Genomic DNA, 19,484 nt, shown 5'->3' with positions numbered 1-19,484 from the left:
GGAAAACAAGCCAAATCCATGCTTGGCAAATATTTGTATGTTTTCGTATGATAATTACAAGCTCATTATGACAACTATTTTCCTTGTGTAATTCTGTTCATCTGAGCCTACATGTACGCTGACAGACACTTCCTCTCTTGAGCGTCTCGCAGCGATTACAGCCTAACTACTGAGATTCTAAGTAAACAGACATCTTTCCTTTGTACTATATTTTCAGAACATTGAATGTAAATTTGACTCTAAACACTTTTTAACATTTTATCCAGAAAAATAGAACTCCCTAATGAACTTACAGTAGTTTTTAGGGCAGTGATGCAGACGATGCAGAGTCTACGTATAGTAGACCCTTACAAGGGTCTAAAATCACAACTGCTTCAAACTAAGAAACTCCTCCTTTTGGACTCTAGGGTCCTGTTGAGCCAATGACTTGCATCTTGTAAGCTGCAAGCATCACTGCAAACACTTAGATGTATGCACATGCACAGCATATACATAAAACCCTTTCTACCTTACACACACAATCCAATATCCACTAGCCCTGGCACTCACTCTCATTCACACACAGACACTGAGACCCCCCTACACCCCCTCTCTCGTCCTCTGTAGACGCAGATGATGGCCTGTGTTTGGGAGGTTAATGACTGTTTGCTCCTCACAACCTTCACACTTGATTACTCCAGTCGGCTGGCGTCTGGACAGCGGGGCCACAAGTCTAGGACACCAGTGCCCTCTCTGCCACCACTCTAATATGCTAACCACATTCATTAGAAGATGTAAATGCGAGCTCGAGGATGCCATGTGCAAAATGGTATGTGTCATATCCCTTAGGAGACACATACCGGGCTTGGAGAGCTCTGTCGCTGTGTTACTTGTTATACTTCACAAAGACAACACAGAAGCACAGGTGTGGGAGCCGAACATGTTTCCAGATGTACTTAGCATTATGCAGGTGGCAGATTTATTCGTTTGGCTCAGCATGCATATGATCACTTTATGATTTCAGTTTAACTGCAGCCACGTTGGGAATGAAATCTCTGAAGCTGGCAGCTGGTCTGTGGCTGACCTCAACAGTTCAGTGTCTGTTGATTAGTGATGGTTTCTTAATTCTTCTTAATTCTGAAAACGGCCAGATATACATAAGGTTCAGCAGAAGTCATAATGGTTGTAATTACGGGGTTTGAAAAAGAAAAGTGAATAAGTGAATTCGGGCTGTGCGTTGAAAGGTTTCTGACCAATTCTGGATTTGGTGGAAAACTGTCGATCAGACTACTCCCAGTCTTTTCTGCTTTGTTCACCATGTTGCATTGTTTCATACTTCTCTTGTTTGCACTTCATTTAATCAGCTCAGTTTAGTGGGTTCGCAAGGCGACAGAGGAAGTCAGCTCATAACTCAAATATGTCTCCTTTCATGCGGAGTCTTCTTGCTTTGGTGTATCCTTTAATGTGTCAGTGTGATGACAAGATAGTTGTATTTCATTCTTATCCGGTGTTTATATCTGATATTCACATTGCTAAAATAAGTTCCTTTCTAGATAGAAATAAAAACATATTTGGAAAAGTACGACAATTTGGTTAAATGCAGTTTACATGTGAAGGCTTTCGGTGTGCGGTCACATGCTTTCTTAAAATGCTTTCACTGATATTAGAACTGTGACGCAAAAAAAACTGCTCTCCACAACCCAGAAACACCAGCCGTTTCTTAAATATGTGCCCTAAATTGAATTTACGGAGGTAGGTCTATGCAAATGATGTCTTATTCAGAGACCCAGGGGTACCATTTTATGATTCATGACCAGTAACTGCATTAACTGCCTTCATTGACTTTCAGATTCAGAAGTGTCTTGTTTAAAAATGAACCAAGTGATGGCTAAATTGGAAAGCATGTTTTGCCACTTAGACCAATACCATATACGGTAGTTTACATCTCTCTGTACTTTTTCCCCAGTCACACTGCAGACAGCATTGCAACATCATTTTCTAAATGGTTATGATGTACACATACCATATGTGGGAATGGAAGTAGATATGACTGTCTACTGCTGTGGAATGTACTTAATGAGAGGGCTGAGGGTTCTTCGATCGAAGCAAGTGACCCATGTGGACATATATATATATATATATATATATATATATATATATATATATATATATATATATATATATATAGAACCAATCATTACATAAGCCCATAGAAGTTAATATGTTTTATATGGCGTATATATTGCTCTTCAGAGTTGTCAGGGTAGCACTTGATGATAATGCCTTTTGGCTCCTATCTTCAAATATCATATTTTCTGTGTCAAAGGAGTGCAGGCCTATCGCTGCAGATCTAATGAAAAAGCTGGGTGCATTTGTGCAAGTGTGCCAGCACGTGCGCCACTGGATGGCAGCCGTCTGCTAACGACAAGGTTCCATGATGAAAATGTAAAATATGAGCAGATAATGCTGACAAAAAATGCAAGGAGACGTCAAGACCCTGCTCCGTCTATCACTCTTCTCCTTCTTCCCTCGCCTCGTGTTGCTCTCGCTTCCTGACTACAGTTCTTTCTTTGCCACAGACGTCTTTCTCACTATTCTAACCTACAATCCTCCATCTTTCATCTCTGGAGACACAGGGGTTTCTTGGTGGGGAGCTGAGGTTGAATGTTAAATTCGTGTGGGTGCAGTGGGAGGATTGGGGAGCAGTGTGTGGGGAGGAAGTCTTTTGAGTCATTCGAGGACACTGTTGCATGCTGACAAGAGCCAAACAGGCCCCCTGCAGCCGCATTCAAAACACCTCCTGTATGGTGCCGCATCACAAGTAGGGGCAGAAAGGATAGGAGGTGGCTGACAGTGTGTGAGAATATAAAACTATGCATGGGCATGTGTGTGTGTGTGTGTGTGTGTTTATGCTGACAAGGGAGGGGTCGTTGAGAGAAGAAGAGGAAGGGAAAGGAGCAGCAAACCGATTATAACCACCAGCCATGATTATCTGCGCCTGCCACTCTGACCCCCCGTGCCAATTACATGGATAAGGCAGATGCTTACTGGCACACAGACAATTTGTATTCACTGCTGCAAACACAGGCCACACTTTCCCACTGTTCCCAGCCCTGTCGCGGGAGGGGTGTGCTGGTACTTCGGCATCCATGACAAGATAACTGCTGTTGGTAGCGTCTAGAATTGCAGATGGCCACCACAGGAAGACATATTCCAATCAGGGAAGATGTTGAGGAGTCAGCGAATTGATTTCAAGCATTTTACCCATCCTCTTAAGAGTTTCAGAGCTCCCTTTGGAGTTTCAAACACCGGCCTTTTTCCTTTTTGTACTGCCATCTGCACCCTCCCTCCTAGCTTACTCACCCTCCACCGCCTGATTCTTATCGGTTTCCTTCGCTCTCTTGTTTCTTTTTCCTCCCCCTCCTTACAGCTCTCTCCTGTGCACTAGTAAAGAGGTCCAGGGGGATGCTGATTTATGATTTGAACCGCATTTCCCAGCATGCTGCAGCAGAAAGGTATGGCCCCATGGGATAGTCATCAGTCCTGCAAGGCTGTATAGGTGTCGACAGCTCCAGGCTGCTGCCGGTTCTCTCATTAGAGTCTGTGTAATGAGTCTGCATCCAACCTGTCGCTGGCGCCACACAGCACTGAAACAGAGGCAGACTGGTCATGGACTGAGGCCATGCCAGAGAGGCAGCAACATCCCACCTCAACACAAAAAGCCGGTGCTCTCTGCAGTCGTTGAGATCCGATCACTTTCAACAAAGGTGTTTTTCTGTGTTTTGTGATAAATTTCTTAAAAATGGACGGATGCTACAGGAGCCTGGACCACATCTGGACACGGCACATCTTTTTTATTTTTTATTCGCCATAGTGAAGTAAAAAGATGTTTTGCACTTGAGCAGAATACCAAACATTGTAGGTTTCGTTTTATTTGCTTAAATAGTGATTCCACATTCCCTGGTGCTGAGACTTATTGAGTTTTTAGGATTATAAAATTATTTACTATAATAGAGACAGAGCAGGTTTGTGGTACCTTCTATTAAAGTAGTAACTATCTGTGAAAAACCACATTAGTTAGTTTTCTACTGGTATAAAAGTTCAAACAACCATTAGCGTTTTCATGATAAGCCTACAAGCACTAGCACTTCCCAAGATGCACACTAACTTCATGAATCTCATTTGTCTATTTGTAATTTTCACAAACTAGACCCACTGCAACTGTGAATGTGAGTTAACACTAATTCTTGGTCGAAACAGCATCAACCCCCAAATACTTGGCTGGCAAAGGTGAATCCCTCAAAGAGTTTGAAGAAAAACACACTGCTGAGGTCCCTGAAGGCATCGAGCAAGACAAGCCTATCACCTTCCTGTCCAACAGGCTCCACGAGCTGCTTAGCAGACCAAGAAAGAAGACGTAGTCCTCCACAGCAAGCTGGCTTCAGATACTTGACCCGAGCCCACGGTGGAAAAAAGAACAATCCTTTCTCTCATCGCCTTCCAAATTAAAGAGTTGAAATTGTGGCCAAGGTACCAGAACGCTGAGGAACAATGGTGTGGACGATTCTTATTAGGCAACAAGACAGGAAGGCAATCTCCACACCCAGTTAGGTCCAGTGCCCTAGGTGCCTTAAGTTAACAGCGAGTGAAGACAAAAGGGAGAGAGGAGGAAGTCAATAGAAAAAGGAAAACTACAAGGCACACTGCCGTCCTTGTTACGTGTTTGTCATTCACTCAGCGTTACTTATAACCCCTCCCGTCCCTACTCATCCACCTGTCAGTGCTGTTCCAAGCCTTCTTCTGCTCACAATGCTTTGTTCTGCTTTGTCAATTTACGTTTCTTCACCGTCTCTCCCTGCTACTTATTTCTCCTTCAGGTTCAACACTGAAGAAAAGACATTTGACAGTGAGATACTTGCTGAAATGTCTACGCTGAACATCGAGACAGAACAGAACACTGCTTTAAAGAGGCTAAACTAATGACTAAGACTGAGCTTTGTAAGGTCAGTGGTTTGGGTCCATCGCCTTCCTAACTTCTCCTTCAGCTAAAGCATCGCCCTTTCATTTGTCCTTAGCGAGAACGGCTCTGCAGCTCATGTGTTTCGAAGATACTAACTTCTGAGTTGCTTTTAACAGTAACAAAAACATCAATGTAATTTGTATAAAATATATTCATATGAATACAATCAGTCCAGTATAGTGCAAGTTTAAGAAGACTTCTACAAGTCTATAATGAGATGTGCTCTTGTTCAGCTGTATTACTCATTCATTCTGCAGCGTTGGTGTCACACCAGGGGCCCGATGTACAGTAGAAAACCCATGACTAAAACTTTGTGCACGCACAAGAACAGAAATGTATGTATGCATTCTTTTTCATCAGATTTATAAACACACACACACACACACACACACACATACGCCTAGATTATGTTTTATAAATATCAGCCTGATTTTAATTCAACATGGATGCATGTAGAAACGCCCTAAGACTTCAATTTGCATATCAACACTTGTGCCTGCTCCAGCACTCGTTATCTATCACACAGATACAAAGTTGCGATATCCCAGAGGTCACGATTAGACACCCGAAAGATCGATAATTGACTTGCAGCGCGCTTGTTGACACACACCTCACACAAGTGTTTCTAATAAAACTAAAGGTTATTAGTGCAGATTGCGGAGCCTCCGAAAGGCTCAGTCAACACTTGGTTACTAAACACCAAGTCAAAGCTTGGTACACATTGGAATTAGGTTTAATTACGAGATTTTTCTGATGACCTCACACACATACACTGTAATACAGGCTTGAAAGGTCAACGTACTGTATGTCAGAGACATGCAGTTCACTGTAAGTGCTGAATAAAATCTTAAATGAAGTTTTAACAACCATTGCAAGCCAGTAAAAAGATAGTAAAAGCGATATAAAGGGGTTTTTAAACCAAGCTATTATTCTGAAACTTACACATTATGGATATAAACTTCTTTCAAAGCAGCAGGCCTTGACCACATGACATCCTGACATAAGCTGGCCTCATTTAACATTTCTGCCATGATGTCAGCATTATGTATAGGGACAGCTTCAACTGAAGTCCATACAGGCCACAACAACAACAACAACAACTTCTTTATTAACTTTGACATTGGGTCAAATTCAGTTAAAACATCTACATCTAAACAACTAAGGAGCTGACATTGACGTGCATGGTTTTTCTGTCTTTTAAAGATGAATTGTGTTTGACAGCACACTCATTTGTAGGCAAATGCCGCTGGGGTTGCATACATCTAATGTGTTTACATGCTGCATGCTTTGCTACTGATGCTTAATAGCGTACTAATACCAGGCAGACAACTGTTAATTATATCTGAACTTGTTAAATACTGAGAAATGTGCAATTAATTGCAGTTGTCCATCGCTGAACTAGTGCAGATGATTGCTTTTAACATAAATCTATTTATATCAAATGAAGTCTCTGAGGGTGCACAGATCCAAGGCATTATGTTAATTACACACTCCTATTGGCTCACTGCATCACATTTGGCCTGAAGTTTTGGAGGATAAAATGAACATTAAATAAAAAGGGATATCCTCCATTGGAGCACTAAATTGCCTTAAAAATCAAATCCCAAACCAAGCATCACCAAAACAAATTTTATACACTCCAACTCTGCTACATGCTCAAACTTCACAAACTGTAGGATGTTGTGCACGCTGAGGGCAACTTCTAGTGCCTACTGCAAATCCATCTTTGACATCTATTTGGTTGAAATAGGGCATGATGACTCATGATTTAAGTGAGCGATTGAAAACTCATTCAAATTCAATATTTGTGATTCACTGAGAAAGTAAGAGAGCCATCTGCTTGGAGACAAGCGAGAAAGAGCTGGGGCGGTAGATAAGAATCCAATTCAATAAAAATTAGACTGAACAAACCATCCATTCAAATTTAAAATGGCCCTGACACCTGCAGTCTCTGAACACATGTACTGTATCAGCAGTGAAAATGGTGACAGGGCTATATGAACTCTGCTACATAGAGCAGTAATCCTGAGTGTGACAGGGGGGTGTGACACCTGACAACCTGGGTGGAAGCAGTTAAGACTGAGGCAGGTGACAGCTTTAGTGACAGAGATATGCAGTGTTCGAGTGTGTATGTGTGTGTGTGTGTGTGTGTGTGTGTCTTGGGGGTAAAATGTCAGTTTTATTTCTCTGCCCGCAGTATGTGCCAAGTGATGCTTTCATCTGTGAATGCATGTGTGCATACATGTGCTTTTGTGTCTGTGGGTGTGAATATTACTGGGACGGCATTGCATTGAGACGCATTCATCGCCTGTTAGTGTTAGTCACCAGTGTGTTGTTTAAAAAGCTAAAATGTGGCTCTAAATTCACTTAGCTGCAAAATTACTCAATTATAGGAAAAGCAGTAGGTCACTAGAAACATATACTGGGGTTTTTAGTTACTACTAAATGAAAATCAATAGGATACTGTGCACGCTTCCAAATGGATTGATTTCCCTATCTTGGTTTGCCTTTTGCAATTAATTTGATACCACGGCTTTTATTTTTGTCAGGTTAGCAACACTCGCTCACGCTCTCTCACGCCACTGGTCAATATATCCATATACAAAACCCTCCATATTTTTTCATCCGATACATAAAATACTCTTACTTTCTTGGGAAAGAAATTTCTACCGCCCACACAGTGATGTTTCACTCTACCAGAGGTGGCAAGAAGAGCTTGTTTGGAAAGAGCTGAGAAGTGAGCAGCACTGACTGCCATGGCTCAAAGAATGCTCAGAATTAAACTGAACTATATAGATATAAATATAGATATAAATATAGATATAGATATAGATTATTTCGAAAGACTAACTAATGTAACACAAATGTGACACTTCGCATCGCAATATAAAAAACAAATGCTGGGGGGCTACACACTAGTAAATTGAACAGGGAGAAAATATTTAGTGTGATCTCATTTTATATTTATGCTGTAAGTAAACAATTAGGGAAAGGAAGCTCTAATAAATCATTAATAAAAGGTAATCAATAATAGAATAAAAGAATAATGGCCCCTTATCTCTGTTATTTAGAAACTAAAGGAGTTTAACCACTGGTGGATACGGGTGGATGATCCATAACAGTACATCAGAACTTACTTTACTTTATATTAGAAATATACATCTGCAAAGTAACTAAAATAAATAAGGCTGCGTAAAATAAGGCTGAATGTTAAAACAAACCAGCTGAACAGTTAAACAGGAACTCAGCATATATACTAACAAAGGCTAAGACAAAGACAAATTGCACATATTTATGTGGGTAGATCTAGAAAGTCTCCACTGAAGGGAGCAGGTGGAAACATTATCCAAATATACATACATATTTACTGATTGTAAATGGCAGGGAACCTCATCGTGCAGTGTGTGTGTCTGTGTCTTCTGAACACTCATACAACGAACTGTTGGTGTTTCAAGGAATAAGTACAGTACTCGCAGGTGGACGGGCCAAAGGGGCTGGCGTTAGCAGACTGAAATCTCGCGCCCAACATAGTGCCCATATGTCCCGCCAAATCTCATCTCATCTGGTGCTAGGAGAAAGCGCTGGCGGCTGCTGAAAGGCGACCTTCCAAACAGATATTATCAGCCTGACGCCCTGACCTGGCCGGAGCCGAGGGCTACAGCTCTGCCCCATATCCTGTGCAGATCCTTTACGGTGAGAAAGTGCGGCCACATTATTTTGCATCATGAACACAAGGTTCTTTCACTTTCTGAGCCAAGGAAAGCAAATAGCAAGGTCACAAGTGTCGGTAGTTAACGGTATGCAACACGCTACTAAACAGTGTTTGGCTGCAACAGTGGTAGCAGCAGTGTTAGCACCACAACAACAGTAACCCCTCACTCTACCTTCCTTCCTTCCTTTGTTTCATTCTGGATCTTTCTAAGGATCCTCATCAGCACTAGCTTAGGTATTAGCTTCATCCTCTTGGGCTCCAACACTCCTACAATCACACATACTGTGTAATAGTATTGTGTTTCTATTGATCAATCTGTATGCATGTTTTTATACTACAAGTTATGGTGCAGTAGGATCGGTGGGATCAGTGTTTATCTTTAAGTCGAGCTGCAGGGGATCCATACTAGGGGCTGTGAGACCTATTTGAAACTTAATTTGCACACTTTCATATCCTACTTAACATACAGTAAACATCTCTCGTTCACTAATACCACATAGAAAATGTACGCATTAGTAATATCAAGGTGGAAAATTAGAATGTCTTGTGACCCATGCTGTTCTGCTGTGCAAACGATTTACTGTTGTTATTTATTAAGGCATTGTAGATATGCCGTATAGCTGCAGAGAAGCTGCCCTGGATAATAAAACAAATTTTCATCTGGTATTTAGAATTTTACTCCAGAACTCAGTGGCTTTTTCAGCGAGCGCAGTAGACAAATGTCTATGCATTAAGTGTCACACTAATAGCGCCACTTATCCTGCTAAGGTTTCGTTCTATTAAAACCTGCCACTGAAGCTTTGTTAAATATAAGCGAGAAAAACATATCTGTGTGGAGGCAGGAGGCAGAATATGGTATCCTGGTGTTCAAATTTAAGGCTTTAGTTACCGTATGGCTCTGGAGGATGCCATGCTATTGAATAAATAGTTGTGTGTAACTCTGACTGCTCTGCTCCCTCTTTTTCTTTTTCCTATCTCTCCCATTCCCTCACATACCCCCTTATAAACTCACATGCTCGCATTTTGGAATCTTTTATATAGTGTTTTGTGTGACTGAGTGGCCATGAAGCAAGGCACAGCTGTACAAGTGTGCTCAATCAACCAAGAAATATAAAGGTTAAAGAAAATATTCCTCAAACAAGTGGCAAAACCCAGTATTTCAAGTCTGTGGCAGTCTGTGACCAAAGTGCTCTTTCCATTTTAGGGGTAGCTCTGTGAAGAAAGACTGGCAGCATGAAGAATAAGGAGAGTTTTAACTAAACTGGAAGACCTCCTGACATCCTCTACCTGCAGAAATTACTCACATTAGAACGCAAAAATCTGTCATGACCTCAACTACTTGACCTGATGAGATGATTAACAACAAAAGCAGAATCTAAATCAGTTTTAACTGGCCTGAAAGAGAAATGGTTTAGAGTGGTGAGATAAAGAGAAAATCCTGCAGAGGAATCCGCACACTATTCCCAGTGTGTGGATGACATCTAGTGGTCTATCTGGGATATGGACCTCTTCAAACATTGCTTCTACGGGTGCCATGCTCGTGGCTCCACACATAGTAAGTGGTGACATTCATCATAGACTGAATTCCATGCCTGGTGGAGGTGGTTGCAGTTTTTTGGATCGCACTCCATAACGTCTAACATAATCTGTGTAGAAGTAAATTTTACAGACACATGTACAAAAGCATTGATGGATGACTCAGACGTATCTTCCACTGACAGTTTTTTCAGTCTGAATCTTATTTGAACTTCACGGTCCTGACTAGCAATGCCAAATAAAATACTCTAGTTCTCAAAAAGCGCGGTGTTGGGTATTTGAGGGTAGAAAAGGCAAAGAAAAAGCACTATGTAGTATGGATAATTGTATCTCTATGTGCTCCCTCAGCATTATGCACACACAAAGCCTTATAAACTGATGAACACGCACGCAGACAGACAAACACTGTGGCAAACAAGAGGTTTTCTCCATTTTTGTCACTTTGGTTGGCAGCACCTACCTGTGGGCTAGTTGCTGAATTGTCAGTGGCCATGATAGAAATAACAGTTTGCTATCATTCTGTCAGCATGGGGCAGAAAAACATTAGCTTTCTCCGAAAACAAGCACGCAGCAGGTGGTGCCGTCTCTCGGTGGATAAGCAATTAGCTTTCTGGGGACTCAAACTACAGTTTGCCCCACACAGAAAACAAGCAACACCTGTGTGTGCAGCAGAGTGGAGCCAAGGCTCAGCGCCACATAATAGAAAATAGGAACATCCAACAGGGGAGTGTCAAGTTGCCCTTTTCTGAATGTGTTGTTGGAGAAGGTTGACAGGAAAATGAATAGAATGGATAATAGGCATGGCAGAGGCAATGAAATAATTTCTCAATCTCAAGGATTGCAGGATGGAAACTCCTAATAATTATGCAAGTGAAACATTAATTAAATCTCTGACAGAAAAGGGGAAATTAAAGTGACAGAACTTGTGGAGAGAAGAAAAATACAACTTAGATCGTGTGTTACATAAAGAAGAGGGGTGAGATAGAAATGATGCGAAGTGAAAAATGAAAAAGCATGCAGTGGGGGTGGGAGAAAAAAAAAAAAATTAAACCGATGCTTTTTCAAAAGTACGAAAATAAGTATAAAAAAAGATGAAAAAAGATTATGAGGAAGGTTGTTACTCAGCATGAGGTCAGGAGCTGAAGGCAGAAAAGGGCGACTGCACACAATCAAGATGAGATAGACAGATACATTTTAGTCAGAAAAATGGATAGAAACCACTTACTGAGGCTACAGTCTATCCTGATACAATCTGGCAGGAGAGAGAGCGAAATGGTGAGATCAAATAAAAAGAAAAGGAGAAAGAAAGAGACAGACAGAAAGAAACAAGAGAGAAAGAGTAAAGAGAGAGAGAGAGAAAAAGACATTTTACATCCTTCAAGGTACATTCTGCAGACAACCAAGCATTGCTCTGGGGCCACCATCCGGGGACAGGCTCTGAGTCAGGATCACCCTTTCCCTCCATCAGTCCCATCATCCATCCCTCTTTCCACATGATCCCGCCCAAAACACAGCAGAAGGCAAGAGGTATGCTTCATATTTCTGGAGTGTGTGTTAAAGTGATTTCAGGAACAATCACCTAAATACAAATAGTGTATTTGGAATTATAAGGTTCTATCTGGTACATTTAACAGATGCTTTTATCCAAAGCAACTTATAGTAAACAAGGTACAAAGGCAGGGTAGGTGTTTATTACCAGGACCCCTACTGCAGGTAGGATTCAATCCCCAGTCTCCTGCATCGAGGGCGGCGAGCTTACCACTACACTGTCCAGCCGCTTACTGCTAAATATTCTATGTGCTTTTCTTTTTTGTATAATAATCTTAGTGACACTGTAGTTAAAACGTAAAAAATATATGATCTACTTCATTCATGAGGTCAGATAGAGCCTAATAATTTCAGCTTCATGACATATTTTCACCTGATTTATTAGAAAGTCTGTGCTTTCTTGACTCGGGCTGTAAACAAATGTTGCGAGCCCATTACGCTCACACTTTATACAAATACCTTTATTCACGCATCTGTGGTGCCGTCACTAGAGCAGATGCAAAGTGTCACGCCTTTAGCTTTAGCCCGCTCTCCTGACAGTTTGCCTTCTGCAGCACTTTGGGGCGTGAGAAAAAAACCCAAACAGTGTAAATGACAGAAAAGGGTGATCTGCACATCCCAGCCAACCTCACGCCTGGTGCACACAAGCCACGAGAAATAAGACTCTGCTGGTGTATTATTGGCTCTGAGTGGTGCCACAGTGAAAAGCGTTATTATTTTACAAGGTCTGGTTAAGAGCAAGACACTGAATCCTGCTCTGACCTTTGACTCCCCTCTGGGTGGAGAGTAGAAAATGGAGAGTTCCTTTAGGGATGCATTAAAGTATCAAATAGTTATTCACCACAGATTCACATTTCTTGAAACTAATCTATTTCTTTTCTGCCTCTTCGAGTGGCTGCGCTCTCTATGTGCATGTGGCAGTGTGGCTGGGTTGCGGTCTCGAGCTGTCAACCGCGACAGAATAGTGGACACAAACAGCCAGGGACCGGCGTCACTCTGCAGAGACGGTGTGAGTAATACAAATACAGCTGGGGGGAAAAAAAATTAATAAAAAACGGTAAAAATATGGGCGTATAGAAGCCCCGCTTGTGCAATAGTTGTCAAAAATGTTAAAGTGGTCCCTGCATGATGTGGATCTCACAGCTCAGTAATGAACAGTGAGTCTGACAGTGTTACACTAGAATGTGCAAGTTGTCGTCGTTAACAGTGGCAGACACACCGAACAGGTTCCATCACTAATGAATATCATTAGGGCTGAATCTGTCCAATTATAGCCTTTTTAGTAAAACATTAGCAGGATTTTAACTATCTGAACAAGGATTAAAGACTTAACAGATATCGAGTGAGTATTCTCTGAAGATTATGGGATGCATTTCACTTTAGTTGCTAATTAATTTCAGAAGAGCTATGAAATTCCTCAGCAGCACTATGTCAGTTAATGTTTTGACTTGTGGTATCATTTAAGCCCAGTAGAAAACAGAACCGGCACTAGAATACAGATTCAGCTGAGCACTTGGGTGCATTATCCACAAGCCGCGAGCGTGCGTGCGTGCGGTACATCAGGCTGCGGACCTGTGCGTCGCAGGTTAGCGTTTGCAACTTCCACTACAGCTGTGAGCCGGTCTCTCTGACTGTTTGATCCGAGGGCCGCAGACATACAGGCCGTTGAAGGGATGAAAAGTTCCATCTTCTGAGTCTCGGTGGGGTGTTTATGAGCAGCAGAGAAAGACAGCGACAGAGAGGAGGAGATAGAAAAGAGTAAAAGAGGAATGGCCTCCTTTGTTTATCCCACCGACCCTCTTCCTGTCTCTACGGTGGCTTGAGCTCCCAGATTGCGCGTGTGCACCCGTGTCATGCTCCCCCTGTTTCACTGCTGAAAGTTTGTTCTTTAAAAAAAAGATCAGGACACAAATGAAAGTGTCCAAAGATGGAAGGTCATATCTATCTTCCCCAGAGTGCTAATATTCATTGCAATGAAATTTTAATAAGCCAAAAGGTCTGCGTTCCTGCAGCTAGTTATTAAAGGGAATGCATTTGCTTCCTCCATGAAACCATCCATCTTATGAACCTTACCCTACAATTTCTCTGACCTTCTTCACACTAAGCTCGCCTTTCAGACCTCTTTACACCCCCTTCTTCTTTGAACTCATCCGTAATTGCTTATTATGAGGATTCCTATCTCCTTCCTATCGCCTATCTCCTCTCTCATCACCGCTGCTGGGCACAAGTGAAGCCAACCAGGCCCTCAGCTAACTCCTCACAATAAAAAAAGGGAATGGAGCAGAGCCACAAGTGAGAGCAAGACAGGGGTGAGGCCACCTTGAAGCTTCTAGAGACAAGTTTGCAGGTTAAGTGTCAGGGTCAGGCCAGGGATACTGTTAGAGATGGAGCTTTTTGATGGTAGGATGTGCTACGGGGCTTCACAGGGAACAAAAAGAAAGGGATAGGCGCAGACAGAATGGGGTGGCACAAGGAGTCAAAGAATATGGAACAGAAATGGCTGCAGGGGGGCTCCACTTGAGTCCCGAAGTTCGAAGGATGCCTTTAGATTGGGAGTTTAGTCTTATTTTCCTGCAGCAAGCACTTTGAGTTTACGGTGGAGAAGTTTCTTTATTTGTACCTCAGTGAGTGTGGGCAATTCTCGTTTTAATCAACTGTACTGTTAGCTTACTGGATCAAATCAAACTAATCGGATGTAACTGAGGGACAAATTTCGAAGCTTTTTCACCCAACTACCGGACAATGGATCAAAAATGATGGCGTGAAACTCAACATGTCAAACCATCCTTTTCAGGTCAGTAGTACACAATGTGAAAATACAGCGTGAAGATGACAAGACAGGGGATGAGAAGGGAAAAGAGTTAGCCGGGGGACATCCACGATGAACCACGGCGACCTACCGAGGTTCACGGTAAGTTTGACGCGGCCTCCGTCCAGCTCGAGTCGCAGGGTGTCTGCAGACTCCTTGGAGGTGGTGGCCATGAGCAAGCCATACGCCCGCTGAGACATGAAGCGCAGCGCCACGTCCTCTGCCTCCGTGTGCATGGTGACTGGCATAATGATTTTCAGGTACATGCTGCCGTCATAGCTCAGCACTGTCGCCTCTGGATAGAATCAAAGAGAAAGGAGTGACACATAACATGTAGGGCAAGATGCTACCATTTCAAATGTAACCCTCTCCTGTAACCTCTGCATTGGTGATCTATGTGTGTGTGTGTGTGTGTGTGTGTGTGTGTGTGTGCTAGTTGTTCAGCCGCTTGAATAATTGCTCCACTTACACAAAATGTGATTCAAACGCAGCATTATTCTATTAATCAATCAACACAATCGATATTTCACCAACAATATTCACTGTTTTCCCACCTCCTCTACACAAAGCTCCATCAGTGCTGTTCATTTTTATTTGGCTTTGGAGGAACCATGTAATATCCTCTGGGTTTCCTTGGTTTAATCAATATCATTGATTGTCCATACACACTGTTAATCTATGCACTCTGTCTACTGACACATAGAAATATGTGGTGGTTTATTAGTTCCCTTTGCCACACTTCTGCAGCAACACAAAACACCGCTAGATGGCAGAAGAGCGCCACAGAGCCCACGTCTACCTTCTGAGCATCCAGAGACTCAACTGTGAAAATATCAAGCTTCAGAATAAAGACATTTTATCCTCCACCTCCACTGTCCTGATTTGAATCCAATCTCTCCTTCCCTCATTACCCTCCTTGTCCCTCAAAATCCCGCACTGTCATGGCTCGCTCACACCCACAGACGTGCAAAGACAAACCATGAAGTGAGGCGCCTGCAGCTAATTGGGATGAATCAGACCTACGTGGTGCTATTTGACTAGCTCACCTCGCATTGCTGTGGCGTGCGTGCGCCACCTGGGTTTGCGTGACTGGCACAGATGGCAGCAGTAGGAATGGCTGCTCTGCCACACTGCTGCCAGGCTCTGAGCAGTGCAGCCACAGTATAGCCCCCCCCCCCCAGCCAGTGGGCTGTAGTGCCACCCAGCTTTGGGTGGCATTTGGGCAGCACAAACTTCCCTGTGGATTTCTTCTTCCTTTTATCGAGCAGCTGTTTGGTTTTGTCAACTACAAGACAGCCCATTGTCTGAATGCTCGTTCTACACTTGTTTTTCTTGCTCTGGAGTGTACAACACTAATCACTTAACAACTTTTCATTGTTTCATGTAGGGACCATCTGTAATTCCCTTTGCACTTTACTACACCGTCATGCATGGTGCCTAAATTAAACAGAATGATCGCACTGCATTTTGTGCACCACTGTAAACAACTGTTCTCATTACCTATCTCACAGTTAGTTCCCAGGTATCCAGTGCCGATGCAGTCACAAATGTAGCGGTTCCAGCCCTCTTTGCACAGACCTCCATTGCCACAGGGGGCACTGCTGCACCGCTTCTGGAGCTCACGGGTGCAGAAACTGCTGACACCCAGCGCACTCTGGATCTCAGCTAGGCGGCGGACGTCGCGGCTCTTGCCGTCGATGAAGAGGTCACGAACACAACCTACGAAGCCATAGTTGAGGAGTGCTGTCCAAACCTCGGGCGGCAGGATGAGGTCTGACTTAGACTCAGGCAGCCCGCCCAGGTACATTTCACTGTCCAGGTCCAGGATTTCACTGCCCTCTGGGGAGCTGAAGGGCATGCTGCGGCTGTTGACTGAGATAGATCCTGAAGGACACAATTACAAAGAAGAACAGAGGACAATGTTATCTACTAAATGCTAAAACAGAAAACCTTTTGCAAAACACTGCTACATTAATTCCAAATAAGGAGGCTCGTATGTGTGATGTCTGTCCGTGTTTTCTCTGAGCATGTGTTTTGTATTTAGCAGAAGGCGAAAAGTGAATTTTAACAAATTTGAGAGAAAGTGTAGATGAATAAAGACATATGGTCTGGATAGGTGGATGAGTGAGAGTTTGTGTGTGTATGGGAGGGGGTGGTCGTAGTGACTGGGGAAGTAGGTGAGTGGACAAGTGAGACGAAAGAGCAGTAAGTGCACTGTATAATTTAGGGGCATAAAACACAGACAAAGGGACAGACAAAAGACAGGGAGAATAAATGACAGCACAATGTCTGTGTGTGTGTGTGTGTGTGTGTGTGTTTGTCTAATGTGTCTATGATAGGCTAAATGGAGGAGAAGAGAAGCAGAATGCAGCAGGGAGTGGGTGAAACAAAAGGCCCTCTCTCTTCCTGTGATTAACGACTCCGTCTTAATTTTCTATTAAAAGCCAATTACAGCAGGAACAGCAGTGAGATCACATGCACACACGCACACACACACACACGTACATGTACACGCTCTCTCTCTCTCACAAACACGCGCGCGCGCACACACACACACACACTTCCTCATTATAAGACGCCATTAAGGGGAGTTATAATGTCCAAGGAGCTTGCCCACCTACAGCTCATTCATCAGACACCACACACTCAAGCATGCAGATGCTCCTGTTGTGACCACATGCAGTCAGAAGCATTAGTATCTAACAAGTAGGGATCAAAGATAAACCAATATTAATAAATAGATTGATCAGAGTCCTAGTTCCAGTTCCAGTGAATCCTTCCTGTCAGCTGCAGAAGTCACAAACGAGGAGTCCGTCTTAACAAACAGTGACAAGGGGTTAAAGCAGGCCTCACCTTTCCTCCCTTCCCTCTGGAAATCCACATGGCACCAGTCCCCATCATTGACCTTCTTGTTGCTGGCCTTCAGCTTCGTTTTGCCAGAGCCCATATCGATCAACAGGTACAAATACCCATCCAGGAGCTCCATGGCAAAGTAGTCAGTCTTCAGTTCCCTGCCAGGTTTCTGCTCTTTGGGTCCCTGAGGGCGGCCGTGGCTGAACAGCAGGAGACCGCTGGGCTCTGTGGTGCGGAAGTCGAAGGAGATGGATCCCGTCTTCTTGGTGTTCCACTTGGGCAGGGATATGTAGGACTCGGGGGTCTCAAAGGTGACTGGGTCCAGGGCTGCCACGTCCTCGCAGCGGAACACCAAGTCACCATTTAGGGTGATTTTAGGGTCGCGCTCGATGGCCAGCCGAGACAGCTCCAGCTTGAAGTCATTGTTCTTGTACACCACCTAGAGCAGGGAGGAAAGCAAACTGTTAGTGGAAATGTTTTTTTACATAGCGGCAGTGACATGATTGTGGATTCAAATAAGCCCTGTAGAATGACATTATAAGTGGGCATTATGTTGCCTAGAAACACAATGAAGCCTGCAGATGCATCCTAATTGCCCAAATTAATTTCAAGTGTCAGTTAGAGTAGCTGCTGGAAAATCTTGTCAGCATGGGGAAATGAAGAATCAAAACATGAATGAAATACACGACTTTCTGTTGAACAGCAGTGTAAAAACAAAATCAATAGAATGTACTACAGACGCTGCTTTAACCAATTCCCGAACAAGAAATTTAGGTCAGATGAGTGCTGAGTTTACTGATGTTGCTTGATTTGGTAAGGAAATCCTTCACACTTCACACAGCCTTTGAAAACACTGAGCAACCACTCGGGGCCACCGTGTTGCTCAAGGCATGCTTTTATTGAATTTACGGATGTCTGCATGTGGGTGTGTATCACCGCTTTATAAACCCCTCACTCTTGGTCAAATCCATAAAGTGTACAAACTGTTCTTGCACAAAACATGAAGCTCAGAAACGGCAGCGTACACTACATGCACAATAAATGGAACACAAATGAAAAGGTTCCAGGGCACATCCAAACGCAGGGACAAGCGAATGTTGCCTACAGCCTTAATGCAAATGTCTCAGACAGCCTTTGATGAAGTACAGCTCCATTGTTTCAGCTCAAAGTGTGTGTCTATTTCTCACAGTGAGCATTCATAATGGATTAAGTGCTAAAGGAAAAGTAAATTATCCTTGTCTGTCAGAGTTTTAGTGTTCCTTTTATTTGCTGAAAACTCTGTAGACAGAGGTACTATTACCATGCTCAAGGTAATAGTGTGAAGCAGCTGAGGTCTTTGTGTTCTTATGTGCGCCTGTGATCAGAGCGCTCCTCGTGCTCTCTCACACACACCAGCATATATTCCCTGACAGGTAAAAAGGATTCGAAAAAAAAAAAGACTTTCCTACATGTATATCTTTGTTTTCTGCTGCTGTAGAGGGATTGTTATGTTACTGAAAAGTCTCAGGTTTGATCCCGACAGGAGACATGTTCTGTTGAACAGTTCAGAACATCTTGTCGTGGTCCTATCAGCTCTCATATGCGTGGTTGTCATGCTTTAGCCTGCCCACAAGTTTATTTATATATATATATATATATATATATATATATATATATATATATATATATATATATATATATATATATATATATATATAGATCACAGATTTCCCTGGCTTGTGATCTCTTTTCCATATGGACACACACTGCAAACTGGACTGCTTCTTATTTTTAAACGTACCTTTCGGAGCAGCAGGAACCAAAACAAAACATTTCAGATAAAGGTTTGGAAGAAATATTGTCCTATATTGTCCCACATTTGGAGTTAAGTTTAGCAATTGGAATTCATACAAAACTATATCAGTAGGTTGCCACAAATAAAAATATAAATTACGCACAGCTGTTAAAGGAATATTGAAGTCTTATTTGTGTTTTAAGTTAGTTTGGCCTGCTTTCAGATTTGCACTACTGGAATGCTCGTCCAGTGT

The 19,484-nt window shown here is 42.8% G+C and overlaps 1 protein-coding gene across 1 annotated transcript in view; it reads right to left on the bottom strand.

The window, feature by feature from the left end:
• nrxn2b (neurexin 2b) overlaps positions 1-19,484 on the bottom strand; it is a 493,790-nt gene that overhangs the window by 281,039 nt on the left and 193,267 nt on the right. Inside the window, exons 8-11 of the mRNA XM_026352346.1 lie at positions 17,458-17,896; positions 16,105-16,488; positions 14,696-14,899; positions 11,473-11,499 (exon numbers count right to left, since the gene is read on the bottom strand). Coding sequence (XP_026208131.1) covers positions 11,473-11,499; positions 14,696-14,899; positions 16,105-16,488; positions 17,458-17,896 — 1,054 coding nt within the window. The remainder of the gene's footprint in view (positions 1-11,472; positions 11,500-14,695; positions 14,900-16,104; positions 16,489-17,457; positions 17,897-19,484) is intronic.

This window comes from Anabas testudineus, chromosome 18, assembly GCF_900324465.2.
Source record: "Anabas testudineus chromosome 18, fAnaTes1.2, whole genome shotgun sequence".
NCBI lineage: Eukaryota > Metazoa > Chordata > Actinopteri > Anabantiformes > Anabantidae > Anabas > Anabas testudineus.
The sequence above is the reverse complement of the archived record's forward strand: the minus strand, read 5'-3'. Positions and strand labels throughout refer to the sequence as shown.